Source organism: Pan troglodytes, chromosome 4 (genome assembly GCF_028858775.2).
Source record: "Pan troglodytes isolate AG18354 chromosome 4, NHGRI_mPanTro3-v2.0_pri, whole genome shotgun sequence".
NCBI classification, from domain to species: Eukaryota; Metazoa; Chordata; class Mammalia; order Primates; family Hominidae; genus Pan; species Pan troglodytes.
The window spans coordinates 100,606,562-100,630,751 of record NC_072402.2 but is presented as its reverse complement, the minus strand read 5'-3'; the positions used below and the strand labels follow the sequence as shown (position 1 = coordinate 100,630,751).

At 36.1% G+C, this 24,190-nt stretch overlaps 1 protein-coding gene across 16 annotated transcripts in view; it reads right to left on the bottom strand.

Moving 5' to 3' along the window:
- PAM (peptidylglycine alpha-amidating monooxygenase) overlaps window positions 1–24,190 on the bottom strand; it is a 170,374-nt gene that overhangs the window by 129,502 nt on the left and 16,682 nt on the right. For all 16 annotated transcript variants that reach the window (XM_016953561.3, XM_054684497.2, XM_063811453.1 and 13 more), the window contains exon 3: window positions 1,447–1,504. In XM_016953561.3, the coding sequence (XP_016809050.3) occupies window positions 1,447–1,504 (58 nt within the window). The remainder of the gene's footprint in view (window positions 1–1,446; window positions 1,505–24,190) is intronic.

The following is a 24,190-nucleotide window of genomic DNA, read 5'->3' as shown; positions in this document are numbered from 1 at the left end:
TACTGCTGTAACACATGACTACCATATTTACACAGGTGTGTAGGGTGGCCTTCTCTTCATAGCTGGTGTGAAAACAGGACTCAAAACAACCCCTGAACTTGGACATAGAAAATATAAATTAGGAAAAAAAATTCATGGAAAATTCCTTTTGCGAGTAAATATTATTTTCTCCTAGGTGGCCAAGTGTGTGAATATGAAATTAAGGAAAGCTTTATGGCTAGGATTTTAATTATGAATGTATGTTCTAAATAATATTTAGTGTTACTCAAAGCACTACAATTAGAAACTTAAATTATTTTTGTCTTTAAAGATAGTTCAGGATATAGAAGAACTTGGCTTCCTAACTTTTTCTTGGTAATGTCCAAATATTATACAAAACAACATCATCAATGTTCAACTTTGTATGGTCTTTCATTCTTAGGAATTAACTATGCAGCAAATTTTGTTGAGAGTGTTATTAAAGGTTGTATTTTCTGTTGTGATTGCCACCAATGTGTGTGAATAAAAAATGCACATTGCTCTGGCTTTGCAGGTCTATAATGTCCATTCCTGTGGGAAACACCTCATAAAAATTCATCCTCAGACTGCCCCAAGGCTACTGTACACATTTCACAATTCACATAATAGCCATTTCAGACAGCCCACTTGAAGATTAGTTTCAAGGGACCAAAGTACTACTACCAACACTTTCTCTCCAAAATCAACATCTCAAATGTTTTAAAATGAAGCAGAGAAAAGCCAAATACATGAATAATTTGCCAATCACAGCTCTTCCCTAAACAGTTAAATGTCTGTCATAAGGGATGTTTAAATGGAAACAACCTAGAAGGAAACAGATGGTGCTTTGTCACTTTTCCTCTCTGATTTAAAGGCTCAGTTGGGGAAGAATCTGTCATTTAAGCGTTCTCTTATTCTATAATACAAACAACAAGATAAATGTTCTTTCTTCCATTTCTTTTCTTTTCTGGCTCTCCTTTCCCTTCTCATCCCTTCCTCCCTCCCTCCCTCTCTCCTTCCCTTCCTTTCTATCCATCTACCTGTCTGACAGGTAAAATCTTACATTCACCAATGTTGATTCTAAGTGCAGTCGATTTATAGCATGAACCAGCAGGTAAATAAACTGTCTGTTGAGTGGAGTGGAATTAAGCATCCTGCCACAGACAGAAAGCCAATACTATACAAATGGGACCACACAGTATTGGCGGCCATCAACATCTGCATGCAACTCCTTAATTACTATTACTCATGAATCTCTCCAGATACAGTTTGTAATCTTGCCTCTCAGTGGCTCTCTCTAGTTTGTTTCTGCATTAGGCATGATAAATGCATTTTAGAAACTGACAGTAAAAGATTAATATGCTCATAACCCTCAAAGAGAACCTTTCACTGATTTCAAATCGCTGCCCTCCATTAAACTGCTACTCCCCCAATCCAATTAATACTTACTCACGAAGGCTTCCTCATCCACTGGTATTCGCATAGACATGCAGAAGTATGTATCGGACTATTAAAAAAAAAGATAAAAAAATCCAAATTAAACTGTTGCTAGTAAGGAAGAAATAATAACTATTAAAACGTGGCTTCTATGACTGTAAAAAGTAGTCAGTGAGGGTAGGTTTCCTTCTGAGGGCTGAGTGGCAGGTTAGTGGAAGGGCTAAGTCCAGAACTTAGATACCCTAAAAGTTTGTCTAAGACTCTTTCCTAAACAACTTTAGATCCTATTTATAAAGCCAATCATCATGAGTGATATTTCTAATACAGATCTCTAAGTTAAAAGGCATATTTTTAGATGCTTTTATAAACAGAGTAGAATAATTTAATGCATTTGATTTTAAAATGGTAGAAGTTAGTTTTGACCATCTTTGCTATTTGCAAAATTAAATATTTAATTTCCTGAATCACTTTACAAATGCCTCAAATATTAGAGAAGTACAATGAATAAAAGTTGGTCTTAAAATTTATTATTTTTGGTTGCCCTCCCTTACTTTAAATTTTTTTATGTAATACATTGAAGAAATCAACATTAACTCAAGCTATTATTTCTTTTCTAGTTATTGGTCTCATCTAAATGGTCATTTTTTCACTATCAAATATATTAACATCAAGAAATTTTAGTGATAAAAATTACAATTTAAGGAGAATGAGATTCAATGTACTCCACTTCCTTAATGGAAATCCATACACAATAAAGTATGTGCTATGGTTAATAATATGCCCAATACAAATACAGGCTGCACTCTTTTAATAATTCATGCTTCCTGGATTATTACTGCACAGAGCTGGAATGATCAGATTCCATTAACATGGATAGAAATCATTTGGCATTTCTAAACCTAACAATTAGCACCAAAAAATTGTGAATTTTGTACCTATGTTTCTACTTGTGTGTTAAAAAACAAGGGGGTTCAAGTACACATCAAACAAATATCTTAAAATTTGAAAAATTACTGAGATGTGATCTATTCTTAGTTACTACTTTTATATATGCCATTTTCTTCTCATTTCAGCATTGTTTCATTTCTTAGAAGTCTTTATAATAGATTCAACTTTATTTTGCTAATAAGGATTTGTGCTGATTTTGTCTACCCTCTTCCCCCATACACACACACACACACACACACACACACATTAAGAGACCTGAAGAAACACATTAGCATAGTTTCTAACAGGTCACAGCTGCACCCATCATGTGATCCCATCACCCTTCAAGGAGATGCTTCCAGGAGATTTTATTATTTGTTCTAGCCAAAACCTGGTAACAAGCATAAACCTCTGAACCCTCTCTTAGAGCAGTTACTTCAGAAAGCTTGCAACTGTAAATCCTTTCTCTGCTCCTTTGAGATGTAAATCTTCTACCACCCAAAAATGTCTTCTTACATTCAGGGAGATAACCGCAAAGCTCTCAGTCCAGTGGGCACCTTGTTCTAATCGACACCACTGCCTCCTGTCATAAAGATACAATAAGTTTGCTTCTCCTCCCAAATAACAAACCCAGATGGCCCAGCCACATGGACCAGCTCCCTTTCACATCCTTCAGTGCCTTTCCCTCACCACACCCCAGCTTCTAAAAGGTCTCCTCCCTTTTGTTTTGGCAAAGTTAGGTTCACTTCACACTGGACCCACTTCCCTACTGCAATAGTAACTACTGAATATAAAATCTATTTTACCACTTTAAGTGGTGTTGGCTTATTTATCTTGGACACCAAAAAGTGCAGGAGCTGGGATCTGAACATATGCACTCTGTGCATTATACTAATATATTCAAGATCATTCCAAGCAATGTGACAAATAATGACTTAAAAGCAAATATAAAAACAAAAGTAAATTTAAAGCAGCTAAGCATATATTTATAATGAAAAAGGATCAAAAGGTTATGATGAAAAGGAAACAGAACTTCTTTTTAATTTGGAATAATAGGTTTTGATTTTACTCTTTGATTTTATTATAAGTCATCTCATTGTTTTTGGAATAGGGAAGTTATAGGCATACATAGATATATCAAATTCAGCAAGTTGGTTCTTGATTAAAAAAATTAAGTCAATGATGGTTACATATAATACAGAGAATAAAGGAACCTGCTATTTATACTTATAATTCATCAGATCCATACTATAATTATTATTTTTTACCATCAGCCACCCAATTTAAAATGAGAATAATTTGAAAATGTCTTTCTTCTAGCAATTTGTATTTTTTGGCTTATAACTTGTCTAATAATGATAATCCATTCAGATTTCCACTATTTCTTTCCTAAGTTGTTAAAGCCAGTTGAAGAAAGAGAGAGGTGGGGTAAAGGGAGGGTAGGGGAGGGAAGTGGAGGGGAGGGAAAGGAAGGGAGGAAGGAGACCCTCTGCAGGAGACAAGTATCATACACAATTAGAAGTTTCTATCATAGTTATTTTCCATGATAACACTATTCGGTAGGTATTACAGACACCATTTTACACATGGAAAAATGAAGCTAAAGATGGTAAGTAATTTGTTTGCAGCTAAAAAACAATCTAGAAATTGGTAAAATGGAATTTGTACCAGGTTATTAAAGCACTTCTCTTCTACTATGGAAAGATAGCTGTTAAAAGGTATTTTTCAAACCTCTCTAAAAAAAATGTTGTCAGTTCTTAGACACAATTTTGGTTGTTTAGTTGATTAATGGGAGAAATAAGGGAATCAAAGTAACATAAAATTTAACAGGAAGTTTTAGTCCAAGTACCCTACATTTTCAATAGCACCTGAGAACATTTCATAAAAGCTTGGTGACTAACTGCAACGAACTAGATTAGAGCCACAGCCATTTAATTTTGTCACTATTTTGTTTCTGCAAAGTTATTTGAAAATATATACATAACTCAGATCAATGTTTCTCTGAAACACATTCTGAAGAGACAAAGACAGCACCTTATTGCCCATTATAATAGTCTTCTTATGAAAACACTGTCCTAGTAAGGATGCTTCTATAATTCAACCCAAACTACCAGCACAACCATTCACAATTTTCCATTTATCATCATCATGAATCCTCTTTTTCTCTCTGTGGAAAGAACACTGTATCTGAGCTTGGTGCCAGGGGACTGTCTGTAAAATACTACAGATTCAAACTGCTAACATAAGGCTCAGATATACAAAAAGGGAGAAATAATATGAATCTACATAGCCATGGTGCCCAATGCTATCTATTTTGGCACATCAGCCGAATCTGAATCAAGAGGGATATGATATTGCTGATGCCTTTTTACTGATGCTACTGGGAACTATCCAAGAAAAGCACATTTTTCTGACAAAATAAGATAGTGTGCTAGAAATAAAAAGGCTTTATTACTATAACACTCCTATAATGTCCTATTACTCCCCATTTTTAACCAAGAGTTAGTTCTCTCATAGCATTCTTTATTTTGATTTAGTTGTTTGCGAACAGAGATGTAGTGGTTTCTATGGAAAAGGAAGTTAATAAAATCAACTGCTTATTTAAATTATTATGAGACGAACAAAATCTCTGTATATTATTACATATGAAAATTGTTCACATAAAACCAGTAATTTTTGTTTGGGGAAACCAAAGATATCATTCATATTCTAGTGTTGAATACTATGATTTGATCCTGATTGGATAATAATCTTTTATTGTACAGAATCCTCCCAGACTACCTTTCTTAAAGACTATTCAATGTGATGACACAAAGAGGTGTACAAATAGATAACATGATGCAGTTTTATCTGGTTATGGCCCTTTTGCTTATTTCTTTGGCTATTTGTAAACTGGTTTTTCCCTGTAAATAGGCCATAAGTCATAGAAATATTATATTGTGTATAGTATGGTCTCTGGTAACTTTTCTAAGTCATCACTTATTAAATAACCAAAACACCAAACAATAAAAATAAAAATAACTGTGAAAGATGGAGAGATTAATTTGCTTAACTATAGTAATAATTTCACCATGTATATGAATATTAAAACAGCATTATGTACACCATAAATATATGCAATAGGAGTAATCAAAACCCAGAACCAGTGGAAACATCTTGTGATGGCAGTTGTGACTTTGTACCTCAGAGTAGCTAATCAGAAAGTTGGTAATAGTCTCTATACCAACCCCTGATTGTGTACATTTTAAATCCAACCCAGACAAACTGATAAGGAACCCTAAAGTCCTACGTTTCCACATATTACTCATTTAGGGTTTGAATAACTGCATTTTGGGAAAAACTAACGGAAATTTCAAGACCGTTGGTAGTTCTACCCATCCAACAAGGAAAACGTATGGAAAGTGATCAAGCCTCTTTGGCCAGAATTTTGATTATGAGAGGAAGAAAATAATTGGAAAATTATTTTTCAGAGTTTTATTTTATGTGATCCAACTATGTAACAGAATCAAATTGCTGTCTCCCAAAGTGTTTTTAATGCATGCATAGGAGGCTCACACTAACTCCGTGGTGTTTGCACTCTCCACCTCATCCTAGTATAAAAGGAAGCTAGAGCAAAAGAAAATTATACCAAAGCATAAAAGGTTTTCTGAAGCAAAAAAACTCAAGTTTAAATAATCCATCTCTCTGAAGCCAGAATTTAAGACACTTAATAACAGATAAAATTCCTTAAACTATCACTATTATACGTAGTCTATCCTTGTTTTCCTTTCCCAGTTTTCTTTTTCTTACCATTTAATTTTTTAAAGATGTTACCATATTTCTTAGGCTGTGGAAGAAACAGTCATAGTGAAGATTTTATGTTAAAACGTTCCCAAATGATTCTCCAAAATGCTTTCGCTTTTGTCCTTACCACTATACTAGTTCCATCCCCTATCAACATTTTTCCCAACCTAGAATGTAATCTTGTAACAGTGTCTGTCTAGCATTCTAGATATTTAGAATTATATCTGACACATACTGGGAGCTCTAGAAATAGTTGTTGAATTTTGCACTTATCTACTTCTTTTGGTGGCAATAAACTCACAGTTTAAGAAAGGCTGTATCATAGATGCTGCCTAATTAGGGTTTTATACAGATCACTTTTTCATATGAATTTTATCCTTCAGTTGATTGATCCCAGAATCCCATTTGCATTTTTAAACTATAATCACACTGTGGCTGATGATGAGAAGATTCTCAACGCCAAGTAGTTCAAATGGAAGTGACTCTCCTGGCAAGCGCTCTTCTATGAGAATTACAAATCTGTATGAGCAAACGATGAGGGAAAAATATTTTGGTGAGGGAACAGCTGTCTTAGAGCTTTCACATACTTTCACTTATGAGTAAACAATAAGGAACATACTAATAATCTACTATCATTAATTGCCTATCATACAACAGGGTGGCGATAGCGGTGGAAACCTCCTTGGCTTCCCTGTGATGGGGACTCGTGAGTTACATGAAGGAAACTGTGCTATTCTGAACAGGGAGTGCTGACGATCTCCATTACTCACCTTTCCCAACTTTAAGCTAGTGGTTCATGCTTTTCATCAAGTTCCCCTGAACACGGAATCAGTCAATCTTCTGAACCTGGTGCCAACATTTATTCACACTGATGTTCCTCTCCTTTAATACAAATGATTAGAAACTAACTGTATGTATCAAATCTGTTTGTGGACACTTCAGAACAGCAAAGGCTCCTCAATGACTACCCCAAACACCATATTTCTGTGCTAAGTGGCTTATATTTGATACTGAGACAATACAGCTTCATAGGAGAGAAGCTCTAGACTTGAATGGGTCTGTCCACTATCTTACTGCCAAAGTTGCATTCTATTCTCTTGACATTTATAATGAACCATCAGAAAACAAAGTGGTCTTCTCAATTTCCGTGTTTTTTCCCCCCCAGGCCTGTTCTAATTCTAATATATCTTGCCATAGTCATCTCATTAATACTTGCCTACCTTTAAATCTCTTTCAATGGCTGCACAGAAAGCCATTCTTCTACCCATCCATTCGTTCACTTAGCAAACATATATGATGAGTAATTCCCAGGAACCAGACACTGTTCTACATTCACAAAACTGTGAGCAAAAGTATACATGGTCTCTGCCCTCATAAAACTTAGTCTACTAGTTTAGCAAAGAAATAATTACACATAAATGTTAAATTTTTACTGTTTTAAGTGCTACAAAGAAGAAATATAGGTTGCTACAAAAGCTAATAATTCAGAGGAAATGCTCTAGGTCAAGGGGGGTTGGCAATGTTTTAGCGTAAGAAATAGTATTTTCAAAGGCCGTGCAATTAGACAGAACTTGGTGTGACAGAAAAAACAAAAGCCAGTACACACAGACAGAGGAACATGTTTTAAATTGGACTAGGCATGTAGATGTGGCACACAATGCAGGGCCTGTAGTTCATTTAAGAATTTTGGTTGTTTTGTTTTTCATGACAGCCACAGAAATCCACAGACATTTTTTTTTTGTAGGAAAATGACATGGAAATTAACCAGATGAGGTTAGTGAAGATGCCATGTAAGTATTCAGAAAAATTGTAGCTTAAAGCTAGGTGACGACAGTAGAGAAGGAGAAAAGAGGGCAGATTCTAGAGACATTTAAAAGGTAAAATAGACATGACTGGGGAGTGGATTTGAAAGGAGGGTAAGGAGGCAGTGTTGAGAATAACTCCTGGAATTCTGGCTTGCATAACTGAATGTATTGGTGATATAATTCACTGAGACATAGAACACGGATGACCAGATTTGAAGAAGATAATGAATTTGGCACTGAACATGTTGAATTTGAGCAGTTTTTGAAAATCCATATGTAAATGTCAAAGGGGCAGTTGGGTCAAGGTCTGGAGTTCAGAGGTGAGGCTTGGCCTAAAGATGTAAATTTAGGAAACATAAAAATTGGATAGTAATTGGGCAATGTGTGTAGAGGAGGCAGCGTATTGAGAGTAGAGAGAAAAAAGGGAAAGAGAAGTGACAGAGCTGTGAACTGGATGGCCAAGTAACAGCGGCCAAGGAGTTCAGAGAAAAATCAGGGTAGCCACATGCCTTGGAAGACAAAGGAAGAGGAGTTTTAAGGAGAGGGTAGTTGACAATGTGGATAATCAAAATCCATAAGTAAGCTGTGTTCTTATAGGCATGTCTATAATACAATATTAATATCTGGACATCTACCTTTTGTGTTAATATCCCTAACTTATTAATATTTTAAAGAACTCAGTTCTTCTTCTCTGTGGCTCACCCTAGAAGGACTGAGACCCTGTGGGTACTCTTCTCGTAGTTCAAGCTCTTCCCAAGACTATGTAAAGCTCTAGCCACACTCGCTGTCCATGGTATTTACCCCCAGGATCTCTAGTGCTGTCATCTACACTGACCCCATTCAAGAAATGCCTGCAGCAATGGTACATAGCAGTCACCACAAAGTTTTCCCACCAGTTCCTTTGGTGATGATCACAGGGACTAGGGCAGATTGAGAAACAGGAAAGACAAAACATCAAGGGAAAAACAAACAATAAAAACAGCAACAAAAACCGAAGAGCTTGAGACAACAAAAGAAAAAGGATGAGTCAATAGGTCAATTTGAAAATCTCAAATAGTCAAAATAAAATAAGGTAAGGAAAATTATTTAAAGCAATGTTGGTATTACACAGACTCCAGCAAGAATATGCCACCAAGTAGAGAATTTCAATGGATGCTTGTTGACTTCCAACCCAGGAAACTATTTCTGTTCCATAGACTAGTGATACCAACACAAACTTAGGAACCTAAACACCTAATTTACCCTTTCAGCACACAGTGATTTTAACTTCTTATGATGCACTGGGAACTAGTGAAGTGATATACTACAAAAGCAGATACTTTTCACATGAAAGAGTAAGAAAAGAATAAAAACTACAATGTTAAAGTAGATGGCTTTTAGAAACAACCCAACAGACTTCAGCATATTTATAAATGTTACAGTTCTGTGCAAGGTTTTGGGTTTTCAGGTTTTACATATTTGTAATACTAGTATTTTGAATGTATTCACATTCCTCTCCCGTATAAATCATATTTGGTTCCCCAGCAAGCATTCTGTTATGGCCCCAAGGAGGTTGGCAGGGCTAAAGCTAAGCTGGGAAAGGGAGAAAGCATGACATAGGGGAATACCTTTCTAAATAAAAGGAAGAAGTAAAAGAAATTCCTCTGGCCAAATGGAGGTTAATTTCAAAATCACAGTTATTGAAATTGACACCAATTAAGGAAACAGAGGCAATGAATCCCATTCATTTAAGACCTCTTCCACTGCCCAAGGCCATTCATGTAAGACCTCCCTTTCCATCAACCAAATACTGTACTGACAAATAAAAAAGGGAAGAGGAGGTATAGCTTACTAAAAAGTTGAGGTGACTGTCTTGAGCCAGAAGAAAGCGAGATACCTTTAACTGATATTTTGAAGGTTTTCTTCCCTTGATACCCAGAGGTCACAGGTGTAATAAGCTAAATTAGATCAATTTTTAAAAGTAAAATATTTATTTTCTTTGCCTACTTGAAGAATAGTCTATAAACTGTGAGACTCTGCTACATATATAAGCAAAGGACAATTTGAAAATTAATGTATTCATGTATTATTTGCACTTCTACTATTTGTTACGCATTGGTAACTGGTATCAGCACCGTATAACATTGCCTGAAATGGTTCCTGTTAAAGACAGTATGTAAAATATGCAAATAATTTTGTAAAACTCAAATAAATGTATGTATTCATGGCAACTATTAGCAGAATTTTCAACTTGAAAGATGCTTAAATTTTTATTTCATTGCTGGTGACACTTAAAATTGGTACAATGATTTTTAAAAAGCAAAATGGCAATGCACTGTTAGGGCTATGAAAGTGTTTATCAGAAATAGCTCTTTTCTTTATTGGGATTATTGTGCATACAGTCATCGGGACATATCACAAAGATAATACTAAATTAAACACATGGCATCTCAGTCACATGTAAGAGGTCTAAGAAAATGTTTATTATCACTAAGAATGCATTTGGCTGCAAATTGCAGAAGACCAACTTAAAATGACTTAAACCAACAGAGATGTAGTCTCTCACATAATGAGAAGTCCAGAAGTAGAACAAATGCAAGAATGATGATTTCATCCAGCAACTAAACAACGTCATCAAGTAATCAGGTTCTTTCCATCTTTCAGCTTTGTCATATTCAGCATGTTGCCTTTATTTCATGGATTCGCCTCCCTTCATGATCACAAGATGGTTGCAGTAGCTTCAGTATGTCGTTGTCACAATGCCCAGTGCAATTTCCAAAGGCTAGGGGAGGGAAAGTCTCTTCCTTAAGGTCCTTTTCAAGAATGACACTTTCCCAGAAGCACTTCAGCTCCAAAAGACTTCACCTCACATCTAAATGGCCACAATTATACCACATGCCCATCTCTAAAGCAATCATTAGGAAGAGAAAAGGAATGACCAGAATTGGCTTAGTCTAATCAGGAAAGGGAAGGCCAATGCTGGAACAAAAGGGAATTTCTCTTAGGCAAGAAAGAACAGGAGATGTCTGCAAAGTAGGCAAACAATAGGTCCTGACAGCATTCTAAGTTTATTCATCAGTAGATAATTTTCAGGTAACCAGGCCCATTTCAATGTATTGACCTGTTCAGAATTTTTGAAATCCTTGTCTTTTCATCTATCATTAATTAAATATACTCATCTAGGCAGTTTCCACTGAGTCTCTTAACTAGCTACTAAGATATAAGAAGACAGAATGATAAAATGCCCATTCCCAGTTTAGCAAGCCTGATAATGTTGACAGAAATAAGAGATGGAAAGCCAATTCAATTCTAAGTTAATATGAAGAAACTGTGCCTTCTGAAAAATTATACTTTTTTCCTTTCAAAGGAGAGGTGAAACAGACATGGGAGTACTTATGTTTAGTGATGGAGTCATATATTTAACCATAATGGTCAAGGGCAAAGTTATTCTGCTTCTCCCTACCTCCCTCACAGTGATTCTGTGACCTATTCATTTCCCTTAAACTTCTAACTCATAAAAGAAACGTTTCAACAGATTTGCATCCTTAGCTTTGAACTTTTAAGAGGAACTATAAAATCAAATATAAAAACATTCTTTGGCCTGCTCTTGGATTTTCCTTTATATGTCATAAATATTTCTACTTCAGTATTAGGCAATTACAACAAAGCTCCTTTTTTGCTAGTCCTGCCATTGGATTGTGTTTTAAGGGGTGAAGCCTTGATTTATTCTTCTTTGTGTTCCCAAAGACCACCTGACATAGGAACTGGGTACGCAGTGAATGTTAGTTGAATTAGTTTGTTGAATTTTGTTCTGTTTCATGACTAAAAACCTTTTATAAAGGATTTGATCCTATAAAAATAGCTCTAGAGCATTGAGTCATTTTTTCCTTTAAGCATTTTATTTATGCTTTTTAAGTCTATCAAACTAAATTTATCCCACTGCAATTCTGCAACTTCCATTCAAAGATAATATTAATAATTCAAGAAAAGGAAGGACTCTACAAAGGTTGTCTTCTAAACTCCCAGTGGATACTTGTTACACAGTTAATGGGGTTATTAGTATATGAACCAAATAGCTGTAGAAACTGCAAATGCCCATTTTCCAGATATGTTTTTACCTGTCATAAGTTAATTTTACATTAGAAACATAAATACTACATTTTAGTACATTGTATTCTTCCCTAAACCTCCTTGGAAAATTCCTAATATTCAACAACAAAATTACAATGCTTTAAAATCAGCTTTATTTTCTTATGTTTTCTCAGGCTTACAAATACACATGCACAAATCCACACATCATGGTAAGTACAATTAAATTAAACAATTCTAAATTATCATCAATATATAATTAGATTTCTGTAGTCCAATGACCACGAGTAGGTGTTATAAGAAAAGTTTTATATCTAGCAATTATAGAACAAAAATGATGTAAGCAATATAAAGTGTATTTAAAGGTGATCAAATAGCTTACGAGGGAAAGTTTCCTTGTATAGATGTATTTCCACTGACAAATTCAGAAGGAATGAGAAGAATACTTATCATACGTAACTTCTAATTAACCACGGCAATGATGATCATTTATGGCAACTAAAAGCAATAGATAATAAGCTGACACAAGACTTTATAATGGATTATCAACCTCACATTTACTCATTAATAGGTAGTATTAACATTACAAGAAGAGAGACAATCAGATTACCTTCTGCTGGTAATACATACCACCATCTATGAAACATTCTTGCCAAAAACTCTAATCTAAATCTGATCTAGCCTCTAGATGCACCAGCACAAAAAAGAAAAAGAACAGAGGAACATGTTAAATGATACTCTAGTGATGCAATCAGCAAAACCTAAAATGTATGATACTCTATCGAATAAATACCCTGATTTCTTCACAAATACATTACAAGGAAAAGGAGAGAAAAGGATCTTTAAGATCTTTTTTGCTATGTATGTATTGCTCCAGGGGCATAAAAATAGATATAAAAATACTCTTTTCTCTCAGAAACTTTAGAATCTAATGGATGAGACAAAGTCTGCCGTTAGGAAATGGTGAAGTGTTAAGCCTTGTTGTAAGGACTAAAAAAGTAGTAGGAATTCTGAGACGGGAGAGACCAAAGTGCTGACTTGGTCCTAGACAGGCCCAATAAGGGGACCAAGAAAAGCACTGACTTGGTTCTAGACAGGCCCAATAAGGGGGCTAAGGAGGAGGGCCACTTGGCCAGACTTTTTCCCCTAACAAGATCATGCAGAGTCAGAGACACAAGATAGGAATCAAAAAATATGATATTCCTTCTATAACTTTCCACTTGTGTTCAGACGCCACCACTTGTAATGCACAAAAATTAATATATTTTGCAAATCCTGTAATTATTTTGTGAATGGGACTGTATATCACACTGTATCATTTCTATAATGAAAGCATTAATTTGTTATAGTTAATATTTAAATGATATCAATGTTCCATTAAAAAAAATAGAAGACACAAATAAAGGGGGCAATTCAGAAGAATTTAACCAAGGAAGCAAGGACAAAGACGGCTAGGTTAAGGGAGGCATGCAGGGATGTTAAAACACCCCAGGGATTTATAAAGCAGCAAACTGCTACCACCCAAAACCTAAGAGCCAAGAAGAGGAAGAGTTACCAAAACCAGAAACTGTTATAACCATGAGAGATGATAGGAGCTATGGCATCATTAGAGAAACCCAGTTACTGCCAACCTGCTGCCTACCAGAAAAGGAACCAAGGAAATAAATACTCTGACCTCCTTATCCTCCTGCTGCCCAGTCTTCTGCCAGTTCCTCCCACAAACTAAAGCCGCTGAAAGCCAGAGAGCAAGGGAGCCCATTAATGTAGTCCATAAAGGTCAGCCTCCTGGAGCGTGGAGCAGGCTGAAGAAGGGTGGGAAGGACATCTGGAGAGGCCAGTGGAGAATATCCAGCACATAAAATACATTCCTGTTTTTATACTTCTCTTTGGTAGTTCTTAGTATTTTAAAAATTATAAAGTGGAAACCTCAAAAACAAAAGGAGTACTGAAATTTATTAAAAACTTTTATTTTAAAACATGTTCTTAAAGTCCTAAATCTGTCCCCCTTTTACATTTAGTTAATGTTTGCATTCTATTCCATTGATAGGATTACATTTCAAATGGTGCCAAGTGTTCATGTGATTTTAGCATATTAATTCAATAAAATTTTAATATTTGTAAAAAGGGTATTTTAAATAAAAGCATTATTTTAAAGAAAAAAAAGGAAACAAAAGGAGGTAACCAAGACTTCTCTCAGCATCAGAGAGGCTCAGAAAAGAGACATTAAGTTTTCACACAGGAAGGGAGGAATTCAGATAAACAAAGTTAAGGGGAAGACACTTGGGGGACCTGAAAATACAGCCTGAACCAAACCCTGAGATGGGAGTAAGTGTGGTGGAGGCAGGGACAGTCTGGTAACTGGACTATTAGGTACAGAGGTGACATTTTAGGGAGTTCTGAGAAAGGAAATTGAATAGACTGAATAAAACCAGATAATAAAAGGCCTTGGGAGATAAGGAGAATTTAGATTTGATTTGAGAATTTTGTCTAATTTAGAGAATATTAATTTGATTTAAATTAGAATTTAGATCTGTTTAAATGTGATGTTAGTCATGCTGAATGAGAGGGGTATGGGGCATGGAATTATAGGTGCAGTCCTTTAGGAGACACACTGGTGGAACTGAGAATGTGCAAGGAGGATACAATGGGCAGGGGGAAGCAATGGAGCTGGAACAGACCAGGAAGTGTTGCTGTCTGGATTAAGTCTATAATTGGAGAGTAGCAGTGGAAATTTGTCCATTCATCCACCCATATGCCCCGTATGTCTGTTTATCCCTGAAATACATATTGAGTTGGCTACTGCCACACACTGGAATAGACTGATGAGATACAATGATGAGCAAAACCTGATGTGCTTCCTGCCCTCCATAGTCTGCAGTCTGGTGAAGAAATATAGGCATGAATTGAATAACGATGCTAACAAATGTGAAACTGCATTTGTGAAGGTTACCCTGAAAAAGAGGCATGGGGTGCTAGGAGAGCTACCATAGCACTCTAAAAGGTGGAGGATGCGGGGAACAGGAGGAATAGGGGGAATTGGAGGTGGTCAGGAAAAGCTTCTTTGAGAAAGTGATGCCCAGGCTGAGATCTGAAAGATGAGAAGGTATTTACCAGGTTAAACAGGGAGGGAAGAGTAAACTTAGCAAGAAGACAACATGGGCACAGACTTGAGAGGAAATGTAGTAAGTGCAAGGAAATCAAAGAAACCAGTGCAGCTGGAACAGAGAGGAAAAGGGAAAAATTTGAAAGACATTTTGAAGGAAAAAAATTAAAGTAATTGTATACACCCAGAATTTAGACCATTAAAGAGGTAAATAGTCTAATGTGGTTCCAACCATGTTAACCAAGAAGATGAAATATTTACTACACTATAAATTTCTTTGAAGTCTAACTGCCTAATCAAGCTTTACTTGCTAATGTGCTCTGTGCTTTGACTGAAGAACACAACTGTCTTAGTCCATTTTGTGTTCCTATAACAGAATACCTGAGGCTGAGTAGTTTACCAAGAAAAAAGGTTGGCTCATGATTCTAGTGGCTGGAAGGAGCAAGATTGGGTAGCTGCATCTGGTAAGGGCCTCAGGCTGCTTCAACTCATGAATAAAAGCAGAATGGAGAAAAAGCTTGTGCAAAATCACATGGTAAGAGAGGAGGCAAGAGAGAGAAACAAAGGGAGGCACAATTTCGAACAACTCATTCTCCTGAAAACTAATCCATTCTCACTCACCCCCATGTGAGGGCATTAATCTATTCATGAGAGATCTGCCTCCATGGCCCAAACATCCCCATCTCCCAACAGTGCCACATTGGGAATCAACTTTCAACATGAGTTCTGGTGGGGACAAACCACATCCAAGCCATAGCAATAAGCATTAAATATCAATCCCTAACAAATATTTCTTAACGTCTACTAAGTACCTGGCACTCTGCAAGGCACTGGGAATATAGTCCTAACAAGATAGACAATCTTTTTGATACTATATGGGTCATCATCCAACTTACTTTCCTACCTGTACTGAAGAACAGAAGAAATAACTAGGTGTAGATTCAAGGGAGATCAGTTAATCAACAGATTCTCACTGAGTACCTTCTATGTGCAAGGCACAATACAGAATACTGTGCAAACAATATCTTTCCCACAGGACAGACAGAAGCTGGCTTCTTGTAAATACAGACTGTGATGTTTGCTAAGTTTGAGTATACACTGACCAAAAATATGCACAAAGATGAGTAAGATGCAGTCATTGGTTTCAGAGATCCTTTAGTGCGAGATATTTAGAACATAAAAAATAATCACTATAATTAGTGACAATATAATGGTTCTATAAGAGTGATACAACAGGGTGCTCAGATCTGATCACTGTGAGACAGTCAGGTAGGTTTACAGAGAAAGAATACATATTCTGTAACATTACAGTGACAGATATTTAAATACTGAAAAATGAATGTAAAGAACAATGGCAACATAAAAGCCTAAGAGGAAAAATGGTGTGGCAGACTGGTATTTAAAAAAAAGAAGGGGTGGAAAATCATTTCAGTCTTGTTAACATTTCAATACTCTGCAAAATTACTATAAAAATATTATATATGCCTGAATTAACTCTATTAATACTCATATGTACATTATAATATCTTTGGGATTTGCTAGAAGGTTTGAATTTATCTTGCAGAAAAACCTCATTCTCAGTAATTTCTGGAACTGACTTCCACAATGAAGAGATCATTCTTAATTTAATTAATGTTCTCCTTCATAATAAATGTAAACAGGACAGCAAATCACAGGTTTGCTAATCTCTATTCTCTATAAATTCTTAACCATGATAAATATCTTCTGGAGGATTTGCTTTGCAAATGCAAGGAAACTATCTCAGATTTATACATTTATAAACTTTTTGACAATTGATATTTTTGAATCGTGGGGAATGCATGTTGAAGAAAGAGGCAAGTGAGAAAATAAATGATACAAGGTCTTCCAAAGAACCTGCAGTCTTCAAACAACAGTAGACTTGAAAACATTAAAACAGTGCTAGATTTGGCTTTTGTTTGCTTCACTGGTGAATGCTGTGGGCGGTAACTGTACAAAACACCTTATTCATTTCAACTGACTCCTGCCATAATTGACTGAAGGACTAGAAGTTCCCTTACACTCAGAAGCCATAAGCTTCTAGATCCCAGCTTACTGTGACCATTAAATAAAGGTTAGATAGTAGAACAGTATTCACCTCTGGCAGAGTTAAAGAATTGAGTAAGACAAATTTTTTGCTCTTGACTAAACTATTTAGGGCAGGTACTTAATTTCCTCACCTCTGGCCACAATTTTCTCCATTTTGTATCATGGAGTGGTTATGACAAGCAGGGAAAAAATATAGAGACTATTTGTTAACTTCTAAACTTGTTTGACCCCACTAAGGTCACCTCTTCAATACTTGCATTTACTCAGGCTACCAATCTATCTTCTTTCTTACATCTACTGTGTCTGCCTTCATAGTCTGAGTCAAATAGATGAAACTACAACTGCAATCTGTGAATTCTGCCTTAGCATTTATGAAAAATAGATAAAATATTTTAAAGATGTCCAAAATGAGGAGGCTAAATATTATAACTGATAACGTCAACTGTAGAAATGGTAAGATAAACAGAATTTTCATTTTCATAGCAAAATGATCATTCACAGATTTAATTTAGCACAGCTTACCACATGAAATAATTGTTATTCCCATAAATAGTGAAGGCTAAAATGTTCTAGTGATATTTTTTTTCTGCTTGAATCTACTTTGATGGCAGTTTTTGTTAGGAGTTTGTTGTTTTGTTTTGGATTTTATCTCCAAACTACAATACTTAAAAATAATCAAGTAAAGCTTTTATAGTTTTATATATATATATATAGTTATTAAACAAGGTTGCTAAAGTGTTAACTGTGTGTGCTTCTGAAATCTATGAAAGGAAGTACTCCAATCTCTCAGAAACATCATTTGCCCTTTGTAAATCGATGTTGCCATGGCAAATGTTTTCATTTAATACTGGATTCGCTGAGGGTGGGAGTATGACACATTGTACAAAGAAATGTACTTGCTATTTTTATATACCCTCCTCTTTAAAAGTGCTGTGAGCTTTGTTGAATGAGGTGACTTTTGCCTGCTAAGACAGAGCCATTTCTCTAATGTGTACATCAGATTCGTCCCTTTATACATGATTAAGGAGAAGACATTATCTATGAAAAGCAATCTGTGCCTTGAAAAAGTATGTTCTGCACTTTTGCTTAAAGAATGCAACATTCATGTGGAATAGTTCCAAATGCTTTTCTTGAAGAGGGTTATTGAAATATTAATTCAGACTACATAAATCTGAAAATAAGTGAAACAAAGAGAATTTTTCTGGTGGCTAATAAGTGCAAAGAGAATCACTTTTGTTGCTAATGTGGAAAAGATATGCATGGTTGCCTTCCACAAATATCTTCAGATGGACTATAATAGAAGAATGACCTTCTACAAATCTGGATCTATTTGTTTCCAAATGTGTACCAAATTTCTTAAATTCTTTAATTAATCAGGCTCTTTTAATAGCACTGGTGCAAAGCAGGGGAATAGGAATGAAACATTTATCAATTAGAGGCTCTGTATGGAAAATCCCTCTAGAGATTTTTAAAAGTAGGGAGTTATATCAAAACACATGATATCTAGCTGTATCCTTTTTGTTGGTGATATTGTTTTTTCTTTATTAATTTTTAACAACTATAAAATAATAGATGATCTTTTCAATGATAAAATAACATATATTCCCCAAATTTTCTGTTATCTTCCTCCATTGCTACCTCTCCAAGGGAACCAGTGTTTATAGGCTGATGTGACTCTTTATAACTTACTCCTTGCTAGTTTAAAAATATATAACCAAACAGACACATGTATGTTGGGATTTTTGTTATTATTTATTTTTATTAAGATAGGATCACACTTAGAGAAAAAAGGAAAATGGCAGATAGGAGGCAAGATTAACTTGCAGCTCCCACTTGGACAGACAGAGCAGCATGCAGACACACACACTGTGAACTTCTGTTCTAAGAACTACTGCAGAAACATACCAGAAAGACCAAGAGAACCCACAGACTCTTTCCAGCAGTGGATTGCCGCTGCAGCCTACCTGGGACAGCCTAGGAACTGTGAGTTGGCTTGCTTTCTCAGTTGGGAGGCTTGTAGCCTGGGGCAAGTTCTCAGCCCTGCTCACCAGCTGCCTGGAAATAAACTCTGTGCTGTTGGGGGGCAGGGGTGGTGGGAGAAAGACCAGTTTCAGACTGCAGGCTGCGTGGGAGCTGGGCAAGGCCTGTGACTGCCAGCTTTGCCCTACTTTCCTGGTGACTTGTGTGATGCAGCAGAGGCAGCCATAATCCCCCTGGGAACGTAACTCTATTGGCCTAGGAACCACACTCCCATCCCCCACAGCAGCCACGGCAAGCCTGCCCAAGAAGAATCTGAGCTCTGACAGGCCTTACAATGCCCCCACCTGATGGTCTCTCTCTACCTGCCCTGACAGGGGAAGACTAATGACATAATCTATTGGGAACTCTATGGCCCTGCCCACCGCCTGACCCTAGGGCAAACTTGTATCTTCCCTACAGTACCCCAGCTGATACGCTCTTGAAAGTGCTACCTCCTGGTTGGAGGCCAACCAACACAAAACCAGTGCACTTAACAAAAATACAACCAAGGACCCTCACAGAGTCTACTTCACTCCCCTGCTACTTCCATTGGAGCAGGTGCTGATATCCAGGGCTGAGAGGCCTGAAGATGGATCACACCACAAGACTCTTTGCAGACACTTGCCAATACCACACTAGAGCCGGGTAGTTCTGCTGGGTAGCTAAATCCAGAAGAGAAATGACAATCACTGCAGTTCGGCTCTCAGGAGTCCTATCCCTAGGGGAAAGGAGGGAGCACCACATCAAGGAAGCACCTCCATGGTACAAAAGAATCTGAATAGCAGCCTTGAGCCCCAGATCTTCCCTCAACGTAGTCTACCCAAATGAGAAAGAACCAGAAAAGCAATTCTGGTAATATGACAAAACAAGTTTATTTAACAACCCCAAAAGATCACACTAGCTCACCAGCAATGGATTCAAACCAAGACAAAATCTCTGAATTGCCAGAAAAAGAATTCAGGTCGATTATTAAGCCAATCAAGGAGGTACCAAAGAAAGGTAAATTCCAACTTAAAAAAATGATACAGGATATGAATAGAAAATCTCAATTTATCCTTATAGCTAAAAAATAAAAAAAATTCACAACTTCTGGAAATCAAGGACACAGAGAAACACAAAATGCACTGGAAAGTCTTAGCAATAGAATCAAACAAGTAAAAGAAAGAACTTCAGAGCATGAATACAAAGCTTTCAAATTAACCTAGCCTGACAAAGACAAAGAATAAAGAATTTTTAAAAATGAATGAAGCCTCCAATAATTATGTTAAATGACCAACCCTAAGAATAACTGGTGCTCCTGAGCAAGAAGAGAAATCTAAAAGTTTGAAAAACTTATTTAAGTAATAATTGAGGAAAACTTCCCCAGCCTTGCTAGAGATCTAGACATCCAAACGCAAGAAGCTCAAAGAACACCTGGAAAATTCAATGCAAAAAAATCATCACCTAGGCACACAGTCGTCAGGTTATCTAAAGTCAAGATGAAGGAAAGAATTTTAAGAGCTGTGAGGCAAAAGCATCAGGTAACCTATAAAGGAAAACCTGTCAGATTAACAGTGGACTTCTCAGCAGAAATCCTACAAACTAGAAGGGATTGGGGTCCTATCTTTAGCCTCCGTAAACAAAACAATTTTCAGCCAAAAATGTTATATCCAGAGAAACTACGCTTCACAAATGAAGGAAAGATACAGTCTTTTTCAGACAAACAAATGCTGAGAGAATTTGCCACTACCAAGCTAGCACTACAAGAACTGTTAAAAAGAGCTGTAAATCTTGAAACAAATCCTCAAAATACGTGAAAATAGAATCTCCTTAAAGCATAAATCTCATAAGACCTGTAAAATAATAACACAATGAAGAAAAAAACAGGTTATTCAGGCAACAAACAGCATGATGAATAGAATCGTACGTCATATCTCAATACTAACATTGAATGTGAATAGCCTAAATGCTCCACTTAAAAGATACAGAATGGCACAATGGATACAACTCACCAACCAAGTATCTTCTGTCTTCAAGAGACTCACCTGACACATAAGGACTCACATAAACTTAAAGTAAAGGGGTGGAAAAAGATAATCCATACAAATGGACACCAAAAATGGGCAGAAGTAATATATATTCTTATACCAGACAAAACAAACTTTAAAGCAACAGCAGATAAAAAAGACAAAGGATAGTATAAAATGATAAAAGGACTAGTCCAACAGGAAAATATCACAATACTAGATATATATGCACCTAACACTGGAGCTCCCAAGTTTCTAAAACAATTATTACTAGATCTAAGAAATGAGATAGACAGCAACACAATAATAGTGGGGGATTTCAATATACTCCACTGACAGCACTAGACAGGTCATCAAGACAGAAAGTCAACAAAGAAACAATGAGCTTAAACTATACCCTACAACAAATGGACTTAACAGATATATACAGAACATTCTACCCAACAACTGCAGAATATACATTTTATTCATCAGCACATGGAACATTCTCCAAGACAGACCATATGATAGAAAATAAAACAAATCTCAACAAATTAAGAAAATCAAAATTATATCAAGTACTCTCTCAGACCACAGTGTAATAAAATTGGAAACCAACTCCAAAAGGAACCATCAAAATCATGCAAATATATGTAAATTAAATAACCCACTCCTGAATTATCATTGGGTCGACAGTAAAATCAACATGGAAATAAAAAAATTCTTCGAACTGAACGATAACAGTGACACAACCTATCAAAACCTCTGGGATACAGCAAAGGCAATGCTAAGAGGAAAGTTCACAGCATTAAATGCCTACATCAAAAAATCTGAAAGAGCACAAATAGACAATCTAAGGTCACACCTCAAGAAGCCAGAGAAACAAGAACAAACCAAACCCAAACCCAGCAGAAAAAAAAGAAATAATGAAGACCAGAGCAGAACTAAATGAAATTGAAACCAAAAAAACATGCAAAAGATAAATGAGACAAAAATCTAGTTCTTTCAATAGATAAATAAAGTTCATAGACCACTAGCGAGATTAATCAAGAAGGGAGAAGATCCAAGTAAGTACAATTAGAAACAAAATCAGAGATATTACAAGCGACACCACAGAAATACAAAAGATCATTCAAGGCTACTATGAATATCTTTATGCACACAAACTAGAAAACCTAAAGGAGATGGATAAGTTCCTGGAAACATACAACCTAGATTAAACCAGGAAAAAAAAAACAGAAACTCTGAACAACCAATAATAAGCAGCAAGATTGAAATGGTAATAAGAAAAATTGCCAACAACAAAAAAGGTCCAGGACCAGATGGATTCACAGCTGAATTCTACCAGGCATTCAAACAACTGGTACCAATCTTACTGACACTGTTCCAAAAGACAAAGAGGAAGTCCTCCCTAAAACATTCTATGAAGTCAGCATCACCCTAATATCAAAACCAGCAAAGGAAATAACAAAAAAAAAAGGAAAAAAGAAAACTACAGACCAATATCCCTGATGAACATAGATGCAAAAGTCCTCAACAAAACAAAAATTCTATATGCTAACAGCATATCAAAAAGATAATCCCCATAATCAAGTGGGTTTCATACCAGGGATGCAGGGATGGTTTAACATCCGCAAGTCAATAAATGTGATACACCATATGAACAGAATTAAAAGCAAAAACACATGATCATCTCAAGAGACACAAAAAAGCATCTGACAAAATCCAACATCCCTTTATGTTTAAAACCCTCAGCATAATCGGCATAGAAGGGACAAATCTTAAATTAATAAAAGCCATTTATGACAAACCAACAGCCAACATTATACTGAATGGGGAAAAGTTGAACACATTACCCTTGAGAACTGGAACAAAACAAGGATGGCCACTTTCACCACTTCTGTTCAACATAGTGCTGGAAGTCCTAACCAGAACAATTAGACAAAATAAAGAAATCAAGGGCATTCAAATCGGTAATCAGGAAGTCAAACTGACACTGTTTGCTGATGAAATGATCATATACCTAGAAAACCCTAAAGATTCATCCAAAAAGTTCCTAGACCTGGTAAATGAATTCAGCAAAGTTTCAGGATACAAAATTAATGTACACAAATCAGTAGCTCTGCTATACATCAACAGTGATCAAGCTGAGAATCAAATCAAGGACTCAACCCCTTTTACAATAGCTGTAAAAAAATAAAATACTTAGGAATATATTTAACCAAGGAGGTTAAAGACCTCTACAAGTAAAACTACAAAACACTGCTGAAAGAAATCATAGATGACACAAACAAATGGAAACACAGCCCACGCTCATGGATGGGTAGAATCAACATTGTGAAAATGACCATACTGCCAATTTACAAATTCAATGCAATTCCCATCAAAATACCACCATCATTGCTCACAGAACTAGAAAAAAACAATCCTAAAACTCATATGGAACCAAAAAAGAGCCCACATAGCCAAAACAAGACCATGCAAAAAGAACAAATCTGGACATTACATTACCTGACTTCAAACTATACTATGAGGCCATACTCACCAAAACAGCATGGTACCACTATAAACACAAGCACATAGACCAATGGAACAAAATACAGAACCCAGAAATAAACCCCAATACTTACAGTCAGCTGTTCTTCGACAAAGCAAAAAAAAAAAACATAAAGTGGGGAAAGGACCCTATTTAACAAATGGTGCTGGGATAATTGGCAAGTTACATGTAGAAGATCAAAACTGGATCCTCATCTCTCACCCTATACAAAAATCAACTCAATATGGATCAAAGACTTATATCTAAGACCTGAAACCATAAAAATTCTAGAAGATAACATCGAAAAGACCCTTCTAGACACTGGCTTAGGCAAAGACTTTATGACTAAGAACCCAAAAGCAACTGCAACAAAAACAAAGATAAATAGGTGGGACTTAATTAAACTAAAAGGCTTCTGCACAGCAAAAGAAGTAATCAGCAGAGTAAACAGACAACCCACAGA